Source organism: Cnephaeus nilssonii, assembly GCF_951640355.1.
Source record: "Cnephaeus nilssonii genome assembly, chromosome: 14".
NCBI classification, from domain to species: Eukaryota; Metazoa; Chordata; class Mammalia; order Chiroptera; family Vespertilionidae; genus Cnephaeus; species Cnephaeus nilssonii.
Window position 1 is genome coordinate 33,058,925 of NC_137085.1, and position 21,655 is coordinate 33,080,579.

At 41.7% G+C, this 21,655-nt stretch overlaps 1 protein-coding gene across 1 annotated transcript in view; it reads left to right on the top strand.

Annotated features, from left to right (window-relative positions):
- SLC28A3 (solute carrier family 28 member 3) overlaps window positions 1-18,717 on the top strand; it is a 58,380-nt gene extending 39,663 nt beyond the window's left edge. Inside the window, exons 10-18 of the mRNA XM_079790740.1 lie at window positions 1,200-1,280; window positions 3,236-3,361; window positions 5,172-5,302; window positions 6,949-7,117; window positions 7,516-7,713; window positions 12,591-12,672; window positions 13,378-13,476; window positions 13,707-13,827; window positions 16,848-18,717. Of these exons, the coding sequence (XP_079646866.1) occupies window positions 1,200-1,280; window positions 3,236-3,361; window positions 5,172-5,302; window positions 6,949-7,117; window positions 7,516-7,713; window positions 12,591-12,672; window positions 13,378-13,476; window positions 13,707-13,827; window positions 16,848-16,974 (1,134 nt within the window). The 3' untranslated portion in view covers window positions 16,975-18,717. The remainder of the gene's footprint in view (window positions 1-1,199; window positions 1,281-3,235; window positions 3,362-5,171; window positions 5,303-6,948; window positions 7,118-7,515; window positions 7,714-12,590; window positions 12,673-13,377; window positions 13,477-13,706; window positions 13,828-16,847) is intronic.
- Window positions 18,718-21,655: the final 2,938 nt, after the last annotated feature.

The following is a 21,655-nucleotide window of genomic DNA, read 5'->3' on the forward strand; positions in this document are numbered from 1 at the left end:
CTGAAAAGTTTATCTCCTTCCTGCTGCCTCAGCAACTGTCAGTCCTACACTCATATGTTTGATTTTAAAAAGTAGGAAATTTGTAACAGAGCTTGAATGCACATGAGAGTGAAGCAGTACATACAGGGCCTTGGCACAGTCATGGCCCTCCTTTTATTTATGTAAATAAAAAAAATGGATCAAGGGAGGTAGGGAGAGAGGGAGGAAAAGAGGGAGGGGGAGGAGGGAGAGAGGGAGAGAGGGAGGGAAGGGAGAGAGAGAGAGAGAACCAGAATGAATACCAGCAGATTCAGAATTTCAACAAGAGAGCCAGGGCCTATAATTATCTGCTTATCAATTTAAACATTCAGAATTACTGTGTCTAAACAGAAAGGAGAGAGAATGCAATTGGAAGTCCTCATCTTGAGGTGGCCCCACAGGCTCTGGTTGGAAGGACCAGTACAAAAACAGGACCATAAGCTATGTTCATGTGAGTTAAGTAGGAAAGGCCAAACCTCAACTACATGCCACTACTTAGTCGCTGGGTGATCTTTGACAAAACAACTAAACTGTCTGTGCCTTGGTTTCCCCTTCTATAAAATGGGCATCGCCCTAGCTGGTGTGGCACAGGTTTGATTCCAAGTCAAGGGCACGTACCTGGGTTGCAGGTTTGATCCCCAGCTCTGGGGTCTGGGCACGTGGGGGAAGCAACCAATCAGTGTGTCTCTCTCACATCGATTTCTTCTGTCTCTCTCCCCACCATCTCTCTCCATTCTGCTCTCTCTAAAAAAAATAAAGGAAAAAATATCCTTGGGTGAGGATTAACAAAATAATAAAATAAAATAAAATAAAAATAAATAAAATGGGTATAATTATGGGACCTCCCTCCAAGGGTTATTATGAGGATTAAATGCATTACTCGGACAAAGAGTTTAACATAGTGCTTGGAATACAGTAAAGCCAGCATGACTGTTTACACTATTTCAACAGAAATTCTTTTGTATAATGTTCAAAGTATATACAATGACTCAGACTTATGACTCAAACAGGAGGATTTGATCAGCCTGCTCTGGACTAGATATGATATACTCACATGCAGCACCATCACAGCGTGCCCAAAATTGAAGGTCACAGCATTTTCCTCCAGCTTAAAGATTCTTATCCCTACTTTGAAGTTTTGTGCATATACAAATAGTTCTGCATTGACTTTTCCCATTTAGGTTGGATGGATCATGCTAGTTACTATGGGATCGTCTCCTATTGAATCTGTAGTTGCTGCTGGCAATATATTTGTCGGACAGGTAAGTTGTAATGTTAAAAAATAAAACAAAACATCTGCTCAAATGGATACTCTTCCCAGAAAGTAGGATTTTAAAACAACTATGTTATTTCTTTCAGTGTAAGGGGAAGGGTGTCAAAATAGAAAACAGTCAGTATTGACAATGTCCAGGATTCCAGAGAAAGAGGAAAAAAAAAGTGAGAGTAAGACGGGGAGGGGGGATTGAAATCCATTCCAAGAGTCCGGGTGCACTAATATAGTATTTCAGTTCTTGAACGTTCATGGACAAGAAGAAAGATTGACTCATTTACCAAAAGCATCGGGCTTCTTGTGTATAGCTTCTCAGTACATTTTTCTGAATTTTTGAACTGGTCAGGTCTCTGGCTCACCCTTCCGAGGATAGCTGCTCATCCCCTCGAAGGGAACTCACCGTGTATCTTGAAGCTGCAAATGTGCACAGGCATCCCTAGTATAGTGCTCGTGGTAATGAAAGAGACCAAGAAAGGCTTTCAACCAACAACCAGGCAGCTAGCGGTATGAATACTCGAGCTCATTCTCCCTTTTCTGAACTGGCCAACACGCTATCTTTGCTGAGCCTGAAGAAACATGCTGATGAACAAAAGCATTTTCATCTCTCTGACCCATCAGGCAAAGTGTCCTTTTGCTTGAAGTCCATTTAAGAAAGAAAGAAAAAAAAAGTGCCGACAGATATCCCTCAAAACAGCAGCATTCCTGAGGGGTGGACACGTAATAAATGGTACTGATCATCTCATCACTCAGATATGTAGCTCCAGGCAGAATGGCATCACACACCACAGAAACCCCGTATGAATGCTTGCTGTCAGGGCTGCCTAAGGAAACTGGATTTGAAGTGAAAATCAAGTCAGCCAGGAAAGCACACGGCCCAAATCCTAGGCTTGCAACTGCTCTGGGCAGACTGGGCCTTATTGGTAAGCCCAGCTTGCTAGCCTGGAGCAGAGTCTTTAGAGCGGGGCCCATATTCCTTCCGTAGGAATTGAAATTATTATAATTATAGTCATAAACTCTCTCAGGACTAATTAGGGCACCATCTTGAGTTGATTACTCCTACCTGCAGGGTAAGAGGGCTCATGTACTGAGTTTCAATTTAGTCCATAAATTGGAGCTCAACACATTCAATCTTTTAGAACAATTAGAAATAATGAGGGGAAAATTGTAAAATTGCACACATGCTTCTGTGGTGCTCAATTTGGCACTTAATATGCTAAAAGTACAGCTATTATTTATGGAGAGCCCCACGCTGCAGGCACCGGCTCTCCTTAATGGGACTCAAGCCTTTACAACTACACCCTCTCCAATCCCTTTCCGCCCAAGAGGAAGAGGGGTGTCTCTGATTCTCAATGAGAAAAGGGCCTGTGGGCCCCTGCCCTTGTTATTGCTGGTATTTTTTTTTTTATATATATATTTGTGCTTCTATCTCCCTGTGGTATTAACAAAGTGACTTAGGGTCTGTCGCAAGAAGCTGGAAGACGGGAAGTTACAGAAGCTTGGGAATCACAATTCACAAGGCCAGGCCACTGGGTAGAGTTATTTGGCCAATGATGTTCCCACCTTTGAAAAGTGTACACAGCCATCAGAATTCAATCCTAGGTTAGGTGGGGGCCTTAGGTGAATTGGCCTCGCAAACTTTGCAAACAACACATGACTCTCTACTGTAACTGCACTGCCCTAGAGTTCAAATGAGCCAGACACTTATGGTGGGGGTCCTCAAACTCAGCATGCATCAGAGCCACCTGGAAGGCTTATTAAAACAGGCTGCTGGCCCCACCCCCAGAGTCTCTGATTCAGCATGTCTACAAAGTTCCCACGTGCTGCTGATAGAGCTGGTCTGATCCACTCTTAGAAATACTGCATTTAGACAATGGAAATTTCAGTAGGTTGTCATAAACTCTCAAAATTTAAAAGGGAATGTTTAATCTGGTCACACTTTCTTTCCAGTCAGAGTCCCCACTGCTGGTCCGACCATACTTACCATACATCACCAAGTCCGAACTCCATGCAATTATGACCGCTGGGTTCGCTACCATTGCCGGAAGTGTCTTGGGCGCATACATTTCTTTTGGGGTAAGAATATTTTGGGATTGACTTATGGAAATACAACCTCGTCTTTCTTTGCCATTATTATTTCTTTTTCTTTTCTCTCCCATTGCTGCTGGATAAGGAGACCAAAGGAGTATTCTTTTTGCTGTATAGTTGGTCACAATTCCTTTAGCATTTGAATGGAGTGACCTTTTGGGGGCTTCACTTTCATATCCTTGTCACCTAAATGTGGATTATATCCACCCATAATAAAATGAAATCATATTATGAGGTTACTTTTGCTGAAAATTTAAATTTTATTAAAAATTAAAGTATTATAGCCGAAACCGGTTTGGCTTAGTGGATAGAGCGTCGGCCTGCGGACTCAAGGGTCCCAGGTTCGATTCCGGTCAAGGGCATGTACCTTGGTTGCGGGCACATCCCCAGTAGGGGGTGTGCAAGAGGCAGCTGATCGATGTTTCTCTCTCATCGATATTTCTAACTCTCTATCCCTCTCTCTTTCTCTCTGTAATAAATCAATAAAATATATTTTAAAAAATTAACTTTAAAAAAAAAATTAAAGTATTACTGACATTAGTAGAGGTGATCTAGACCAGGGTCAGCAAACTAGGGCTCATGAGCCAAATCTAAATCACTCCCTTTTTTTCTAATAAAATTTAAGTTTTATTAGAAACCAGCTACTCCCATTCATTTCTGTACAGCAGCTTTCATGCTATAGCATTGAATATTTATGGCCCCCAAGGCCAAACTTATTTACTCCATTGCCCTTTACAGAAAATGCTGTCTGACCCCTGGCCTAGAGCAGTGGTTCTCAAACCTTACCATACATTAGAATCACCAGGGAGCTTTTAGAAGCCCTCATGCCCAAACCCATAACCCAGAGTAATTAAACCAGAATTTATTGGGAAGAGACCCAGGAATAAATATTTTTTTAAAGTTCCCCAGATTCCAATGTACAGCCCAGTTGAGAGTTGGTAGCCTATGGTATGGGGCTGGGGAATGTTACGAGAGCTGGTGCACAGAGCTGCACATAGATGGAACCCCGTATTGGAGAAATGGAATAACACATCAGCTGTGTGAACCAGTGATTAGCAATTCTCACAAGACAGATGTGTTTCATTCCAGGACTTCGTCTGGGCCTTGGAAAGCCAGCCAATAAAAAGAAGGAAGAAGAAAAGGAGCAAGGAGACCTCAGGAATAGCAGTTTAACCAGATCCCCAGATGGGAGTAGGGAGAGAGATGCTGATTCTAGAATTCTGAAACTATAAGTGAGAAAGCAGAAACAATAAGGGTAAGGGGGAGGAAGGGGGAAAGAGTTTAAGTAGACCAGCAGTGAGGAAAACAAATAGTTTACAGATTAAAGGGATTCTGGGTAAATGAATATGATGTAAAGACTCAAAGGATAACAGAAGAAAGATAGAGAGGGGTACATCCATGCCTGTACCCCCCAGGTAGCCCATATCTAAATTGATGACATAATGAAGTATGGGCTTTAGGGACTATTTGAACATTCAAAAGGACAACAGAGAGGTGGAGAGGAGCTTCTTTGAAAGTTCCTACAGCACAAGATTAATTCTCTTATGAAATGATCTGAGTCGTTTGTATTTCTCCCCAAGAATGTGATTAATTCACACAAATTCCTTTCTTCTCCCTCTGACTCTCAAGCTGATGCCAACTTGGCTAAGTGAGCTCTTCCAAGCCTCCAAAGAAACATTGTTTCTGGCATAGAATCAATTCCTGCCCATCTTCTCCCTTGGAAGACTTTTGGGTATTTTATTCTGAACACAACAGAAGAGCTATACCTAAGTTAGCCTTTTTTCTCCTGAAATCACAGGTTTCGTCCACCCACTTGTTGACGGCTTCAGTTATGTCAGCACCCGCATCACTGGCTGTTGCTAAACTCTTTTGGCCTGAGACAGAAACACCTAAAATAACCCTCAAGAATGCCATGAAAATGGAAAGTGGGTAAGTGGAACACATTCACCTAGTTCATCACTACACAGCCAGAGCGGGAGGGAGGTCCAAATTCAGAGAGCACAGTGAATTATGGCAGTAAACCGAATTTAATTTCCCAGTGACTATTTAGACTTCACCCAAAAAAATCTTGTTTTCACACTGGAGGAAAACCTTTCTAAATACCTGAATGTCAGTACAATTCCTTGAATGTTAAATGTAGATATTTCACTTTAAATATAGTATGGTGTTAGTTCAGCTTAAGACCATTGGAAAGCTATGGGATAATCATTTCTAGAAGTTTATTATATAACTAGAGGCGCGGTGCATGAATTCGTGCATGGGGGGGGGGGGTCCCTAGGCCTGGCTGGCAAACAGGGCCCATTAAGGCCAGCAGGCCAGGGGGAGGGACTGCAGGAGGTTGGCCGGCCAGGGGGAGGGACTGCAGGAGGTTGGCCGGCCAAAGGAGGTTGGCTATGGGAGCGCACTGACCACCAGGGGGAAGTTCCTGCATTGAGCATCTGCCCCTTGGTAGTCAGTGCGTGTCATAGCAACCAGTCGACCGGTTGTTCAGTCTTTCAGTCACTTAGGCTTTTATATAGAGAGATAGGGCAGAGACAGTGTGATATAATAATACTTAGCCCCTCATTGGTTCATTTTCTTTGGCTCTGTGGAAAAGAAAAAATAAGTAGAAGAAACTAAGGGATTTAGGATGTTTAAGAGTGTTTCATGAAATCACAGAATTAACCAACATGTTTTTGAGATTTATCCTTTGTTTGTATTATAGGGAAAGTCCTAACCATGAGTGAAAAGCAAGTTGTTGAATGCATATATGAAATATGTGTGATTCCACTTATAAAGTTAGCAAATGTGTAAACCTATACAGCATATTATTTAGGGATACAGACAAGTAGGAAAATTGAAAAGAAAGGGAACGATAAGCTTATTTTAAGGGAGCAAGGTACTTCTGAGAGTAGAGAGAAGAGGATGAGACTAAGAAAGAGCACGGGGGCTGGGGGGCAGGCAGGAAGGTGGGACTCAAAGGTGTTAGTCACTTTGCATTTCTTAAGTGAGGTTAGGGATATTCGGACCTTCCTTGAACTGTTAGTTCTTCTATAAGGAATATTTTCTAAATATTCTCTGATAGCTATTTTTAATTAGATATAATTTTTAGAAAGTTTTTTTTTTAATATTGCTTATTGATTTTTTACAGAGAGGAAGGGAGAGGGATAGAGAGTTAGAAACATCAATGAGAGAGAAACATCGATCAGCTGCCTCCTGCACACCTCCTACTGGGGATGTGCCCGCAACCAAGGTACATGCCCTTGACAGGAATCGAACCTGGGACCTTTCAGTCCACAGGCCGACGCTCTATCCACTGAGCCAAACCGTTTAGGGCTAGATATAATTTTTAAAACCTAAAGTTTTATCTTTTCCTAATTTTTATGTTATAATGAAAAGAGTAATATAACACATACCCATCACCTATACTCTGCCACCATGATTTCATAGAATTCAGGTGAGTGTTTTGACTCAGACATGGGCCTGAGAGCTGGTCTCTCCATCCAAATGAGCTTTGGTTAGGCCATTCTTATACATGTGGTATCCATCCAGGGAAAACTCATCGGTAATTCTGGGATTACTATTTTTTGATAAAGTGATTCAAGGAATCTCCTAGAAGCCGCAACACAGGGAGCCTCCTCATCCATCTCCCTGGTGGCAAACATTGCTGTGAATCTGATTGCCTTCATAGCCCTGTTGTCTTTTATGAATGCAGCGCTGTCCTGGTTTGGAAACATGCTCGACTACCCACAACTAAGTTTTGAGGTATAATTCTACCATGTTTCTCCTCCATTTTATTTCTGCCTATCTTTCTTAAAAACAAGAAAAGGTTTCTGGACAACTTTCCCTAACTGCCTATAGCACACTCTTACCTAATGTACGCACTTACCGCGTAACCCCCATCTTCTCACCCTCACTTCCCTCTTTTAACATCCTCCTCCCTGCAACATTCAGTCATTCTCTCCTGACCCCGTCCCAAGAATCCAGATTACTTCAAATGACCAATTCTAACCTTGATTCCTAATGGATAAAGATGGGCAAGGGTGTGTGAAGGGATTTTTATGCCTCAAGGAAACACAGAAGGGACAGGAACAACCTTGTCCAGAGGGTGAGGCAGAAGCTAATTACCACTCTAATAAAGTATCTGTTTTTGGTTTCTGTAGCTAATATGCTCCTACATCTTCATGCCCTTCTCCTTCATGATGGGAGTGGACTGGCAGGACAGCTTTATGGTTGCCAAACTCTTAGGTTATAAGACATTCTTCAATGAATTTGTGGCTTACGAACATCTCTCAAAATTGATCAATTTAAGGAAAAAGGCTGGACCCAAATTTGTGAATGGTGTGCAGCAATATATGTCGGTGAGTAAATATTTTGATGTTCAGTGCACCTTTTCAACACATACATACATTCATCAGATAGTTACTGGTGCCTCTGTGTGTCAATCAGCATGGCAGGCACTTGGGAGGCATCAAGAAAACAAAACATACCAAAATCCCTGGTCTCATGGAGCTCATTGTGTACTTAGCACCTCATAATTTTCAGTTATGCTGAGTTAATCAGTGTGTGTGTGCGCACGCGTGTGTACAGAGAAACACAACTAATCCTTATCACTGTGATCATTTACTTTTGAGCACTATGGAGCTGGGACTGAAATTAATCAATCAACAAATACTTATTGAATACCTTCTATGTATAGCATACTTAGGTACTGAGGCCACAGCACTGAACAAGTGATGAGGCCTAAGCCCTAATGGGGCTCATAGTCTAATGATCTTCAAGGTCCCTTCCTTCCAGCTTAAGCAATTCAATGAACTCTGAGAAACCACAACATAGTGCCTGGACATCCGAGGCACAGTCACCACCCTCCAAGTGGATGAGAGAAGAGAAGGTCAGGGTCTGTGGTCGGAACCTCTGAGACAAGTATCCCATAACTATGTCAGAATTTGAGGTCAATAGGCTGCAAGGAGATGCTCATTTCTGCTTGGCCCTACATGGGATAAGAGAACTCAGGAGAGGCCATTATTCAGGCCCTTTTTACAGTTGAGTCTCTAACTTTTACTTCCTAGAAGGACAGAATTGTCACACAAGGAAGCTCTTAGGGAAATGGTGAACATTTCTGACCATTACTCATTGACACGATCCATTTGGAATTAATGTCCTAGGCTTTCAAAGGAAAGGGGAGGAAAAGCATGCTGCCCAAGGTTCTAATGGAGACAGACAACCCACCATCTCTCCCAGCCCCCCAAAGACCAAACATGCAAATTTACTCCCACATATTACACACATGTAACAGCATACCCCAGGAGAGTACTTTTCTATTTTAGGTGGGGAGCATTTTGACCCACATATCTGCTATGAGCAATGGCTCTGTAAGTCTCCTGTTTCTCAAATGTTCATTCTTCAACTGGCAGCACAGTGGTGCTTGGCCCAGTGACCTCATTGTTTAGATGCCACCACTAACCAGGTTGCTCCCATGCCAAAAGTAAACAATAGGCTAGATGAAGTGAAATGTTTTCCGTCCCCAGCTGCCAGCTGCCAGGAGAAAGTGGTTCTGTTAATGAGCACAGCAAGCTCACAGTTCTGGCAATGCTGAGCAGGTTTGCCAACAGGTTATTAAGGGGATGGAGGAAAGAACAGTAGAGCTGATTTGGGTTGGGGGTGAGTCCAACCAGAGACAGGCGCACAAAGGACATTTGGAAATATGAGCTCAATGTCTTCTACTAATGTTGAGTCGTGATGGGAAAAGAACTTTTTTATTTTCCAGATCTTATTTCCAATCAACAAAATGGGGATGAGTCCCTGCAAATTCTTGTTTACTAACCAAGAAATGTGTGTCCGGGGAGAGGGGGAGAGGGGGCAACAGTCTCCTAGGAAAGGTACTCTGTAACTGTAACTGGAGTGTGAGATCTGGGTGCAAGAGGCAAAAACACGATGAAATCCATTGAATTATGGCCACTGCTGATCTCCGTTTTAAGAGATCAGAACATGTATGCAGCACCCACATACACAGAATGAGCTCTTTATTTCTCAGTCATGTTCTCTTTCTTAACTATAATATCTTGCATGTTTGGTTACATGTAATACAAAGTATGGTACAGAATTCAAAGGGTACAAAATGATGTAGGGGGAAAAGTAAGTCATTCTCCCTATTTCTCTGCCCCCAGCCCCTCTCGCTGTAACACATTAGGCTCTCTGTTCTTAACCTTGCTCATCGCACCTAATGACATATTTCAGATGCCTTTCCATATCGTTGTCTGTGACATGATATTCTATTGTACAGCACACTGCAATTTATTTTAACCAGTCCCTTGCTGATGAACAATATTAACAATTTTTTGCTGTTAGAGGTAATGCTGCAATGAATGTCCTTGTACATATGGCATGTTTGCAAGGAGAGCCGAAGGATCTATTATTAATTTCCTAGTACATGCAGCCCATTCCATCATGTAATCTTGCACATTTATAGGAAAAGGCAAAATGCAATCATCTCAGCCTCCTTTTCCTCTTATTATAAAACCCTCCATGGCCACATCTGTGTACCCCCTTCCCATAACTCCCCAGAAAGGGGAAAGAGGAATCTCAGTCCTTTATGCCATTTCCCTCCCTATGGTCTCTTAATAGGCTTGCCTGTTTTTTAAGATGACTGAGCTAAATGAAAAGCACTAGAGAAAGCAGGGGATGAGAATGAGCTTGTCCAGAAACATTGGACTGCTCGAATACTTGAAATATTTTTTCCTGCCTGCTATAAGCACACTGATTGAAAACCAACAAAGGAGTTCTCAGAAACCATGAACAAGAAGAGGGGCCTTATAATCAACAAAAATTGCAATGACCACTTGAGTCTTAAATGTGAGCTTTTAAAAATTCCAGTTGCCCTGACCGGTTTGGCTCAGAGGATAGAGCATCGGCCTGCGAACTGAAGGGTCCCGGGTTTGATTCCAGTCAAGGGCATGTACCTTGGTTGCAAGCACATCCCCAGTAGGGGGTGTGCAGGAGGCAGCTGAACGATGATGTTTCTAACTCTCTATCCCTCTCCCTTCTTCTCTGTAAAAAAATCAATGAAATATATATATTTTTAAAAAATTCCAGTTAGCGCCCTGGCCAGTGTCGCTCAGTTGGTTGAGCATCGTCCCATGCACCAAAAGGTCGCTGGTTCAATTCCCAGTCAGAGCACAGGCCTGAGTTGCAGGCTCAATCCTGCAGTTGGGGTACATGCAGGAGACAACTGATTGATGCTTCTCTCTTTCTCCCTTTCTCTCTCTCTAAAATCAATGAAAACATATATTTTTAAAAATCTAGTGAGTGAAAAAGGGAGAAAAGACACCACCACTTTGAATGTAGCATTGGCCTTGTTTGTCCTTTGAACCAAATCATAGATTTTTCAGGATTTTGGAAAAGAAAATTACTGCCTCAATGTGGGGGGTGCCTTAACCAGATGGGGTATACCTTTGGTGAACAACAAAGTCCACTGAATCTCTCAGCCTCCTTCCTACAGTAGGTCCCTCAGTCTGAGAAAGAATTACGTAGCTGGCCAGAGCAACACCTCTTGACTATCAGAATAGAGGCAGAGGGCCATGTTCATGGTTTTACAAATTCACCTTCCATCATCTCACTGCCCTGTGAGGAGGACTGTTCACTCTCCCACTTCTAAGCAGGCACCTAATATTCCCATGGGATGTTCAGAGCTGAGGAACAAGAGAGGAAAGCAAGCACACACCACACCCATACTGAGAGGAACCCCTGAGGTATCTCTGAGCTTCCTCTTGCCTAGTATAATTCATTTTAACACATTCTTTTTACTGAAATATAGTTTACAGACCACAAGGCCTGTTTTGGGTGTACATGAGTTTTGACAAATGTGTCCCCTGTGTAACCATGACCACAAGCAAGATCTAGAACATTTCCATCACACCTAGAAAATGTCCCACATCCCACTGTAGTCAACAGCCCTCCTCCCCAGTCCCAGGCAGCAAAGCCTTTCTTTCACTATCGATTACTTTTGTTTATTTTAGAATTTCATATAAATGGATTCACTTGGCATTCATGTTGTTGCATATATTAGTTATTTTCCTTTTTATTGCAGAGTATTGTTCTATTTTATAGATAGCCACAATTTGTCCATTTGCCTGTTGAAGGACATTTGATTTATTTCCAGCTTGGGGCTATTATGAATAAAGCTACTACAAGTATTCATGTACGGTTTTCTTGTGGACATACATATTTCCTTATCCTGGGAAAATTCCTAGGAGTGGGATTTCTGGGTCACACAGCAATGTTATGTTAACTTGATAAGCAACTGCCGAGTACATTTGTATTTTACAAACAGGCTATGTCAGCTTACGTTCCCACCAATAATGTACAAGAGTTCCAATTGCTCCACATCTTCGCCAACAATTGCTATTGTCCATCTTTTTAGCCATTTTAGTGGACTCAGTGGTATCTCACTGTTTTAATTTGCATTTCCTGGTGAGTAAGGATGAACATCTTCTCATGTGCTTATTGGCCATTCATATGTCTTTTGTGAAATCTCTTTATCTGGGGTTTTTTTAATTGGGTGCTTGTCTTCTTACTAATGAGTTATAATAGTTCTTTATACATTCTGAATAAGTCCTTTGTCAAATAAATGTAATGTGGATATTTTCTGGGATCAATTTTGTATCTTTAGTAGTTAGTACTGTGCCTGGCACATTATAATAGGTGGCCTGGTCACATTGATATTAGAAGCTATCATTGTAAGCAGAAAGTAGCAATTTGTAGAGGCCACAACCACCAACCTCAAATTTTTTTTTCTTAAACAACTTTTTAAAATCTCTTTTTTATTGATTTTTAGAGAGAGAAAATATTGATGTGAGAGAGAAACATCGATCGGCCGCCTCCCATACACACCCTGACCGGGGATCAAACCCACAACCTGGATATGTGCCCTGACCTGGAATCAAACTGGCTACCTTTCAGTGCATGGGATGATGCTCAACCAACTGAGCCACACCAGCCACAGAAAACCTCGGGTCTTTTATAGAGAGTCTCTGAATCCACATAGTCCTTTTTCCCTCCCTCAAATTCAAGGGGAGATAGAAAAAAAGTGTCTAGGAAGCAACAAGTGTTGGACACCATGCATTGCACATTTAGTTGTCAATACTGTTTCCATAGTCACACTAGGAAGCCTGGTCAGGATGTCATATTTATAAGCTGGGTCACACCTTATAGACACCTGTGTCTTTATGCTTATTTACAGATTCGTTCGGAGACCATTGCCACTTATGCTCTCTGTGGCTTTGCCAATATCAGTTCCCTAGGAATAGTGATTGGTGCACTCAGTAAGTGGAAAGAATATTATTCAACAATAGATGTGATGTAAACATGCCTCAGCTCTCCATTTTGCTCTGCGACATTATTTGTATTTAAAAAAAAAAAAAGCCCTGCCACAGCAGTAAATCTTTTGGAGTCTATTTTTTATCCCTGCTCTGCAATGTAGTTTTCCTGTGTATACCCAAGCTAACTTGAGCAAGAATTTGCTCCAATGGACAGGTTCTTTTCCACCTGAGGATGACACATAGGTTTCACTTTGCATGCCAGTTCCCAGAGATTTATAATGGCCACCTGGAGAAGGATGCAAGGGTTCAGTGGGAAAATGCTGTGATTAAATTGTGATTTCTCTCATGGGCATAGAAGTAGATGATGATGAATGGATTGCAAATATTTGAAATGCATCCTTGCAATGCAATTGCCTGGCCATGCCCCCAACATACCAGGAGCCTTCTGGATGAAACTGAGGACTTGTTTCTTTGTGTGGACAAACTTCGTCCCTTCCTCACACACCAGAGAACTTCTCTGGTTGTAGAGCTCATCACTAAGTTCTTGAATCTTGAATTTCCCAGCTTAGTTTTTTTTGTTTTGTTTTTTGTTTTTTAAGTTAGCTGACCTGAGACCCCACCCCAGAACGATTCTCAGAGGCTGGGAATTTGGAATTCTACGCAATAGTCTCAACATTAATCTCTAATTCTTGCTTCTATGTTTCCCAGCAACCATGGCTCCTTCCAGAAAGCGTGACATCACCTCAGGGGCAATGAGAGCTCTGATTTCAGGGACCACCGCCTGCTTCATGACAGCCTGTGTCGCAGGTACCGCCTCTTGTCCTCTGTGTCCTGTCTCCCTGTGCCCATAGGATGGCAGCTTTCAGGGGGACAGTGCTTCCAACCAGCATATGCTGCTGCAGAAAGTTGAGAGGCAGAGCTGCCTGTAAGCATGTTGTAAAGTGAAATATGTGGACATGGTGGAGAAGCTAAGGAACCAAGGAATGTTCAGGGGCTTTGTTAATGAATACACTGAATGGCATCTGTTCCACTTCCAGGCATTCTCTCTGGCACTCCTGTAGATGTCAACTGTCACCACATTTTAGAGAATGTCTTCAACTCCAGTTTACCTAGAAACACTACCAATGTGGTATCTTGTTGCCAGAGTCTAATGAGCAGGTATTGTATTCTTGATTATTATTTCTTTCTTTTTTTAATTTAATAAATCTTTATTGCTCAGATTATTACAGTTGTCCCTCTTTTCCCCCCATAGCTCCCCTCTGCCTGGTTCCCATCCCACCCTCCTCTCTTACCTGCCCCCCACTGTCCTCATCCAGTCTCTTCCCACACCCCCCACACCCCTTTTCCCCTGAGAGTTGTCAGTCGACTCCCTTTCTATGCCCCTGATTCTATTATATTCACCAGTTTATTCTGTACATCAGATTTTTAATTCACTTGATTTTTAGATTCACTTGTTGATAGATATGTATTTGTTGTTCATAATTTTTATCTTTACCTTTTTCTTCTTCTTCCTCTTCCTAAAGAATACCTTTCAGCATTTCATATAATACTGGTTCAGTGGTGATAAACTCCTTTAGCTTTTTCTTATCTGTGAAGCTCTTTAGCTGACCTTCAATACTGAATGTCAGCTTGGCTGGGTAGAGTACTCTTGGTTGTAGGTTCTTGCTATTCATCACTTTGAATATTTCTTGCCACTCCCATCTGGCCTGCATAGTTTCTGTTGAGAAATCAGTTGACAATGTAATGGGTGCTCCTTTGTAGGTAATTAACTGTTTTTCTCTTGCTGTTTTTAATATTCTCTCTTTGTCTTTTGCTCTTGGCATTTTAATTATGATGTGTCTTGGTGTGGTCCTCTTTGGATTCCTTTTGTTTGGGGTTCTGTGTGCTTCCTGGACTTGTAAGTCTATTTCTTTCACCAGGTGGGGAAGTTTTCAGTCATTATTTCTTCAAATAGATTTTCAGTATCTTGCTCTCTTCTTCTGGCACCCCCATAATTCTGATGTTGGTATGCTTGAAGTTGTCCCAGAGGCTTCTTACACTATCTTCAACTTTTTGGATTATTTTTTCTTTTAGCTTTTCCAGTTGAGTGACTTTTGCTTCTTTGTATTTCAAATCTTTGACTTGATTCTTGTGTTCCTCTAGTTTGCTGTTGGGTGTCTGTATAGTATTTTTTATTTTAGTCAGTGTATGTTTAATTTCTAGTTGGTCCTTTTCCATATCCTCGAGGGTCTCTCTCATATCCTCGAGGGTCTCGCTAAATTTATTGGCCTTTTCTAGGAAATTCTTGAAAAACCTTATAACCATGGTTTTGAACTCTATCTCCAGTCATTTGTTTTCCTCCATTTCTTTTATTTGTGATCTGTTTTTTTGTCTCTGCATTTTTGCTGCTTCCCTGAGTTGGTAGGGTAGCTTTGTGTGCTAGGTGTCCTATATGGGCCAGTGGCTCGGCCTCCCCAATTACCTGAGATGGACACTCTTGGTGCACCCCTTTGTGCACTGTGTGTACAGCCTTGTTGTAGTTAAGTCTTGATTGTTGTTGGTATCAGTGGGAGGAGTTGACCTCCAGGCCAATTGGCTGTGAGGATTAGCTATGTCTATGCCGGGAGACAGCCTTATTCGACTAGACTTGCAAAATTGCAAAAGCCTCTGTGCTCAGCTTAGATGGGGCGGAGTTTCAGGGTGGAGCCTACAGCCTTGGCTTCCCGTCAGCCCAGCCCTATGAGGTTCCTGGGTCTCAATGTCCCTCAGTGTCCCTCGGTACTCGCTGCAAGCACCTCTGAGAGAAAGGCGCCCTCTAGTTTCGCCCGCTGCCAGACAGTCTAGTCTCTCCCCCAATGAATCTGGATTCCTAGATTCTCGCCCGGAACTGGGGTTCAGTGCAGTTGGAACTGGGGTTCAGCGCATTCTGGAGCTTTTGTCCTCTGCGCGCATTCATGTGCGCGCCTCCGGAGCTCTGCCTTTCGCCGCTCCCCTGAGTTTCCGCCTTACAGCCCAGATTCCCCCAGTATGAGCCTGGGTCCCCAGGGTCTCGCTCGGAACTGGGGTTCAGTGCAGTCAGAACTAGGGTTCAACGCAGTCCGGAGCTTTTATCTCCTTCCCGCTAGAGAACGCCAGCCAGGCACTCAGCTGCCCCGTCCTCTCCAGCTCTGTCCTCTCCACACACGTGCGCCCGTGTCTCCGTACCTAAGGCTTTTACAGCTCCTCTGATTTTCCTTGTGTAGAATTTCCAGTCAGTCAGCTTTCCTGTGGTTCTGGATGATGTCAGTTTTGTCTTTTAGTTGTATTTTTGAAATTGCTGTGCGAGGCTGCAGTTTAGGTGTTTACCTATGCCGCCATCTTGGTTTCTGTCTGATTATTATTTCTTTAGACCTCATTCACTTATCTTTATATCTTCATAAATCTTACTTTATTTAAATATAAGAATGTGTGTGACAATTCTAACCACCTTTCACTTTGACTTTTCTCAGCTAAGGCTAGGAATCATAATATTAAACAGTGCTGCTCAAGCATTTTATACGCCCCCAGCTATGTATTAGGCACTATGTCTGAATTAGCTCTCTTGAACTTTGAAACCGCTGTTTAAGTTAGGCACTCTTGCTTGGGTAAGCATCGGATAAAATCAGGGCTTGGAGAGGCTATGTCACTTGCCTAAGAAAAACAAGTTCATGCACAATCAAGATAGAAAGACCTAAGAAAAATTGGGTATTTCTGCCACAGAACCCACACCCTTAACTAGTATCCTAGTTTCATTACTTGGTACTGCCTCCCTTTGAAGAAGATCATGCAACGCAGGTTATCCTGACAACATGGTGATGAGCTACAGTGCATGAGGGCCCACCAGTGGCCCATGCCAGCCAACCCCATCCAGTACAGTTTCTATTTACAAAATCAATATCCCCACCCATCTGCCCTTTTTAATATGTAAGTGTTCTATAAGGATTGATTCAATTCTCCCTTTGTTTATTCTGGAGGAATTAGGGGAAGTCCTTGAGGCCAAATAAGATTTGAGAGTTAAAACTAATTCTTTGGGGCCTCCATCCTTAACCTACCCTAACCAGAATGTGAGGGAGGAAATCAGCCTCCTCCCCTATGCTTTTTTTCTGAGGTGTCATCTTCTGCTCATCTACTGTTTCTGTTTTCTAAGGCTCAACTAACTGTTTCATTCCACTTTCCACTAGCACTGTTGTCAACGGTACCAGCAAGGTCATCCCAGGAGGAAACCACAGCCTGTATTCTCTGAAGAACTGCTGCCAATTGTTGAATCCATCATCACTGAACTGCAGTTGGATCCCTAATGCATTCTGAGTTCAGTTACTTCTCCAACAGAACTCTAAGTACGGGTGCTGAATTTTCTACTTTGGAGAGAGAGAAGAAAAAAAAAGCTATTCTCCACAGATTGATACATCCATCATGAAATCAGCTTTAATTGGAAAGAAGAACAGGAGTGAACCCCAGCATGTATCCTGACTGGGAATCAAACTGTGACCTTTTGGTTCCTGAGTCAATGCTCAACCACTGAGCCACACCAGCCGGGCCATCACGAGTGCTCTTCATATCACAAAGACCATTTTGTGTGAGAAAACACAAACACTAATGACTGGACTCACAGAAAAATGAATGTGAAAAAGGTTTTGAAATACCTTAAGTAATTTATTTATATTTTCCTTTTTATTAATGTACAAGAATAATTTTTTAAAATCTATGTGTAAATAGTTGATTTTCTTTTGTGCTGGTGTTGGTGGTGAAAGAGCAAGTTAAATACCCAAAGAACTCTTTATGTCAGAAGCATAATATACCAGGATATTTCTAGTTATTGATCATTTGTATCAAATTTTTCTTGGAACTCAATGTGCCCTTTTGGTATATAGACTTAATTTTATGGAAACATATTTATATGTCTTTTCCCCCTGTTCTTATGTTCTGGTGTCAGCCTTCATAAAAGCCTTTGGCTTAATGTGTCATGGATGCCAATTATTCATATGTTGGTTCTCCTTTGTCTGCTATGTCTTAGTGTGTCATGAATGCCAATTATTCACATGTTGGTTCTCCTTTGTCTGCTATGTCTATTGTTTTTCTCTCCCTTTTTAACTCTTTGCATTTTTTTCTATTCTGCTTTATTTTAAGGAATCTCTAATAGAATCTCTTTGCTGTTTCTAGGGTCTCTCTCTGACCAACTAATTTTCAAATTATGTCTGTTACCATTACTATTCCTTGGATGTTTGTAGCTCTTAGCTCTTCTCTGAGCTCTTTTTTAAAATTATTATTTCAAGGAAAATAATTACTGCCCTGTTTTTTGTTAAGCATTTTCCTTTTTCAAATTATAAAAAACAATACCAATTTTAAAATGATGTCATTTTTAAATGATGATGTTACAATGGTGTTACATCCCAATAAACTCATTATAAGTTGAAAATGTAAGTCAAAAATGCATTTAATACACCTAACCTAAACATTGTAGTTTAGCTTAGCTTAACCTACCATAAATGTGCTTAGAACACCTACATTAGTTGGACAATCATCTTTTGTTTCATCTCAAGAGTAATTGCCTTCTCCTTCTCGCCAGAATAGAAGACACAGATGGGTATTTTGTAGACATGATAGGATGGGAAAATACAAAACACAGTATCTAAAAATGTTAGCAACACAATACACTGTAGAGTATCAGTTGTTTACCCTTGAGATTGTGTGACTGACCAGGAGCTGTGGTTCACTACCACTGCCCCGCATTAAGAATGAGTATCTTAACATATATTACTAGCTCAGGAAAAGATCAAAATTCAAAATTTGCAGTACAGTTTCTACTGGATGTAAGTTGCTTTCACACCATTATAAAGTTAAAAAAAAAAAACCATAAGTTTGGGACTATCTGAATACACACACACACACACACACACACACACACACACACACCCCTTTCTCCTCACCCTATTGACTCCAGCTCTTTCCAGTACCACACCCCTGAGACTAATATTGTTAATTGACTGCCATATGCACCTTTCTCCAAACATATAAGAATGTGAAAGATTTGTTGGTTCTATACAAACAGAATGAGTCAATTTACATATCACCTTCAACTTCTTTTCACTTGGTAATATAACCTTGCAAATTTCTATAAGTCATTATGTATAGTTCTAGCTCTATCCTTCCCTTCCCATCATTGTGTGTGTGTGTGTGTGTGTGTGTGTGTGTGTACAATTCTACATAAATGAGATAACAAACTACATGTTCCCAGTGAAACCTCTTAATGGAGGTTTTTGGTGCATGGTAAAGTCTACACTCTTTTTTTTAAATATATTTTTATTGATTTCTGAGAGGAAGGGAGAGACAGAGAGAGATAGAAACATCAATGATGAGAAAGAATCATTGGTTGGCTGCCTCCTGCATGCCTCCTACTAAGGATCGAGCCTGCAACCTGGGCATGTGCCCTTGACCAGAATCAAACCCAGGACACTTCAATCTGCAGGCCAACACTCTATCCACTGAGCTAAAGCAGCCAGGGCATCTTCACTCTTCTTTAGTAGACATAGAAGCTGAAGAGATGTTTGCACACACACCTAGTTTATCCTTCACCCAGCTCCCCAGTGTTCTAAGATGGTATGTCCATGTGTTTCCTAAATGCTTGCTCAGTTGTTCTCTGAGGTCACTCAGTGCTGACAACATGTTGCTGTCAGCCTAGGTACCTGGACCTGGTTTTAAGCCAAAGCTGTGATATCTATAGTGTGCCCCCAAAATATATATACACACTTTAACACTTGACAGGTCAATTTTGAAAACAAAATGTGTTTTAATAGACACTGCTTTATAATTATTCAAAGTGTGTGTATACACTTTTGGGGGCAACCTATATTTTGAAAAACTCTGCACTCTGTCCTATCGGCCCACGAAATTTGAAGCCCCCGGCCTTCTCTCTGAGTCCGTGTTTATACTAATACAGTTTTCACTACTCTGAAAGTCCTTTTCAAACACAGTATTATAAGTCCAGATATGAATGTCTCCTAATTTCAATAAAGATGGAAGTTTGCTCTACTGTTTATTATTCTCCTTATTGTTTTCCATTGGTTTGCAAAAGGAGAAGAGGGCAGAAATGGCATTTCTTTCCCCGGTGCAGAAACTATGGTTATAAACCAATTTTCTGACCCTATGGAAGCCTTAGGGCCTCAGCCAAAAATTAATTGGAATCATGGACTATGGAGAATTTTCTTTGACTCCTCCCAACCCCCATTGGTAAAATCAGAACATCCAAGCAGTTAGACCTGAGTGGCAAAGTCTTTGCAACTACACTGATTACTAACATGGATTCATTTTGCAAATGCTCCCAACTAATTGTTTTTATATTTCTGTAGTTTATTTAGGCTGATAGGCTACTGTGAAGGGCTTAAGATGTGCACTTGCCCAGTGAAGCTAACTTCCAATTACAGAACAATTACAATATCGGGCATGCTTTTAAAGAAGGTACTGAAGGACACAGTGTGCCAGGAAGGATTAAACTCCCCTGAATGTCCTGGAGTGGAGAAGGGGAGGAAATCATACACATTTTAAACAGGCAGGAGCACAGGACTTAAGGAAGAGATGTCTGGTACAGGCACACCATACGGTGCTAATGAACCACCTGGTCCTGAGAATAGCTACTTTCTACAACCCGTCACTTATTTATAAAATTTAAAAAAAATTGTTTTCAGCTCAAGCAGGAAGGAAAGTATACATTTACCAATTCTTTTTCTGGGTCTAAAGACAGCACAAGCTTGTAACAATTGTTTGCCTTTATGTCACAAGGCAATGTGACTGCCTCCTGGATGTAGAGTGAGTATTTTCAACTGTGGTCATTAGTGGGACTACTTGGCGTTTTCATTTCAAAAGACTCTAGAAAATAAACCATGAATCTGCACCAAGTCAGCCCCTCTTACTCATTATATCTTTTGCAAAATGGGAAGACAGTGACTGATATTGAGGAGGATATAGCCAGTAGCCATGCAACAGAGGAAAGCATTCAAATGACAACCTTAAGATTTAGTCCTCTGACAACTGACAGTAACTACTTGACCATGAGAAACCAGGATTGGAATAAAACATATGTCTTACAAGCCATGTTAACATGTAAAATCAGCCCTACATCTTCCACGTACAAACATGCTTCTGGTAATATTCATAAAACTAGAGGCCCCAAAGAGAGCTTATGGGACTAAAACCAGGAGCTCTTAACGCTGTGACCTAAAATTGAAGTTCTCCATAGGATGTAATAGACACTCTCAATAGTGTCTATTTTGTCCTGAAGAGATATATGATAAAAACAAAAACAAAACTAGAGGCCCGATGCATGAAGATTCGTGCAAGAATAGGTCTTCCTTCCCCTGGCTGCCAGCACCCGGGACCCGGGCCTTCGCTCTGGCCACTGCCTTCTACCTTTGCTCTGGCCCGGAGATGCCTTCCACCTTTGCACGTTGCCCAGAGGCCCGGAGCAGCCAGGGCGGGGCGGAATGCCTGGGCAAGCATCCCGGCCCAGCCACCGCCATCTTTGTTGTGTCAATTTGCATATTCCCTCCTTATGGGCTGTGGGTGTCTCCATCTTTGTTGTGAAGTGATGGTCAATTTGCATATTCCATCTTTATTAGATAGGATAAGAGAATTGCAGAACCCTACATCATTCAAAAATGTTTCAACTCCCCTCAGCCCCCCTACTCCCTGCCCCCAGACATGTAGAGCCAACAAACCCATGGCTAACAGCAGAGTTGGGGCAGTATTCCTGGTCTAATCTAAAGCTCTTCAACTGCAGAGTAACCACCTCATTGTTTAATTGTTTACACACATGTCTGTCTGACCACTAGACTACTAATTCCTATGTATCTCCAGTACCTAGGATCTGGCATCTAGTAGACATTTGGTAAATGTTTATTCAATGAATAAATGAAAATTGCAAAATGGCTAACCTTCACATAAGCAGACAGTTAACTGGATCACTGTTGAAAACTTTTAAAAATCTCATCAAAAT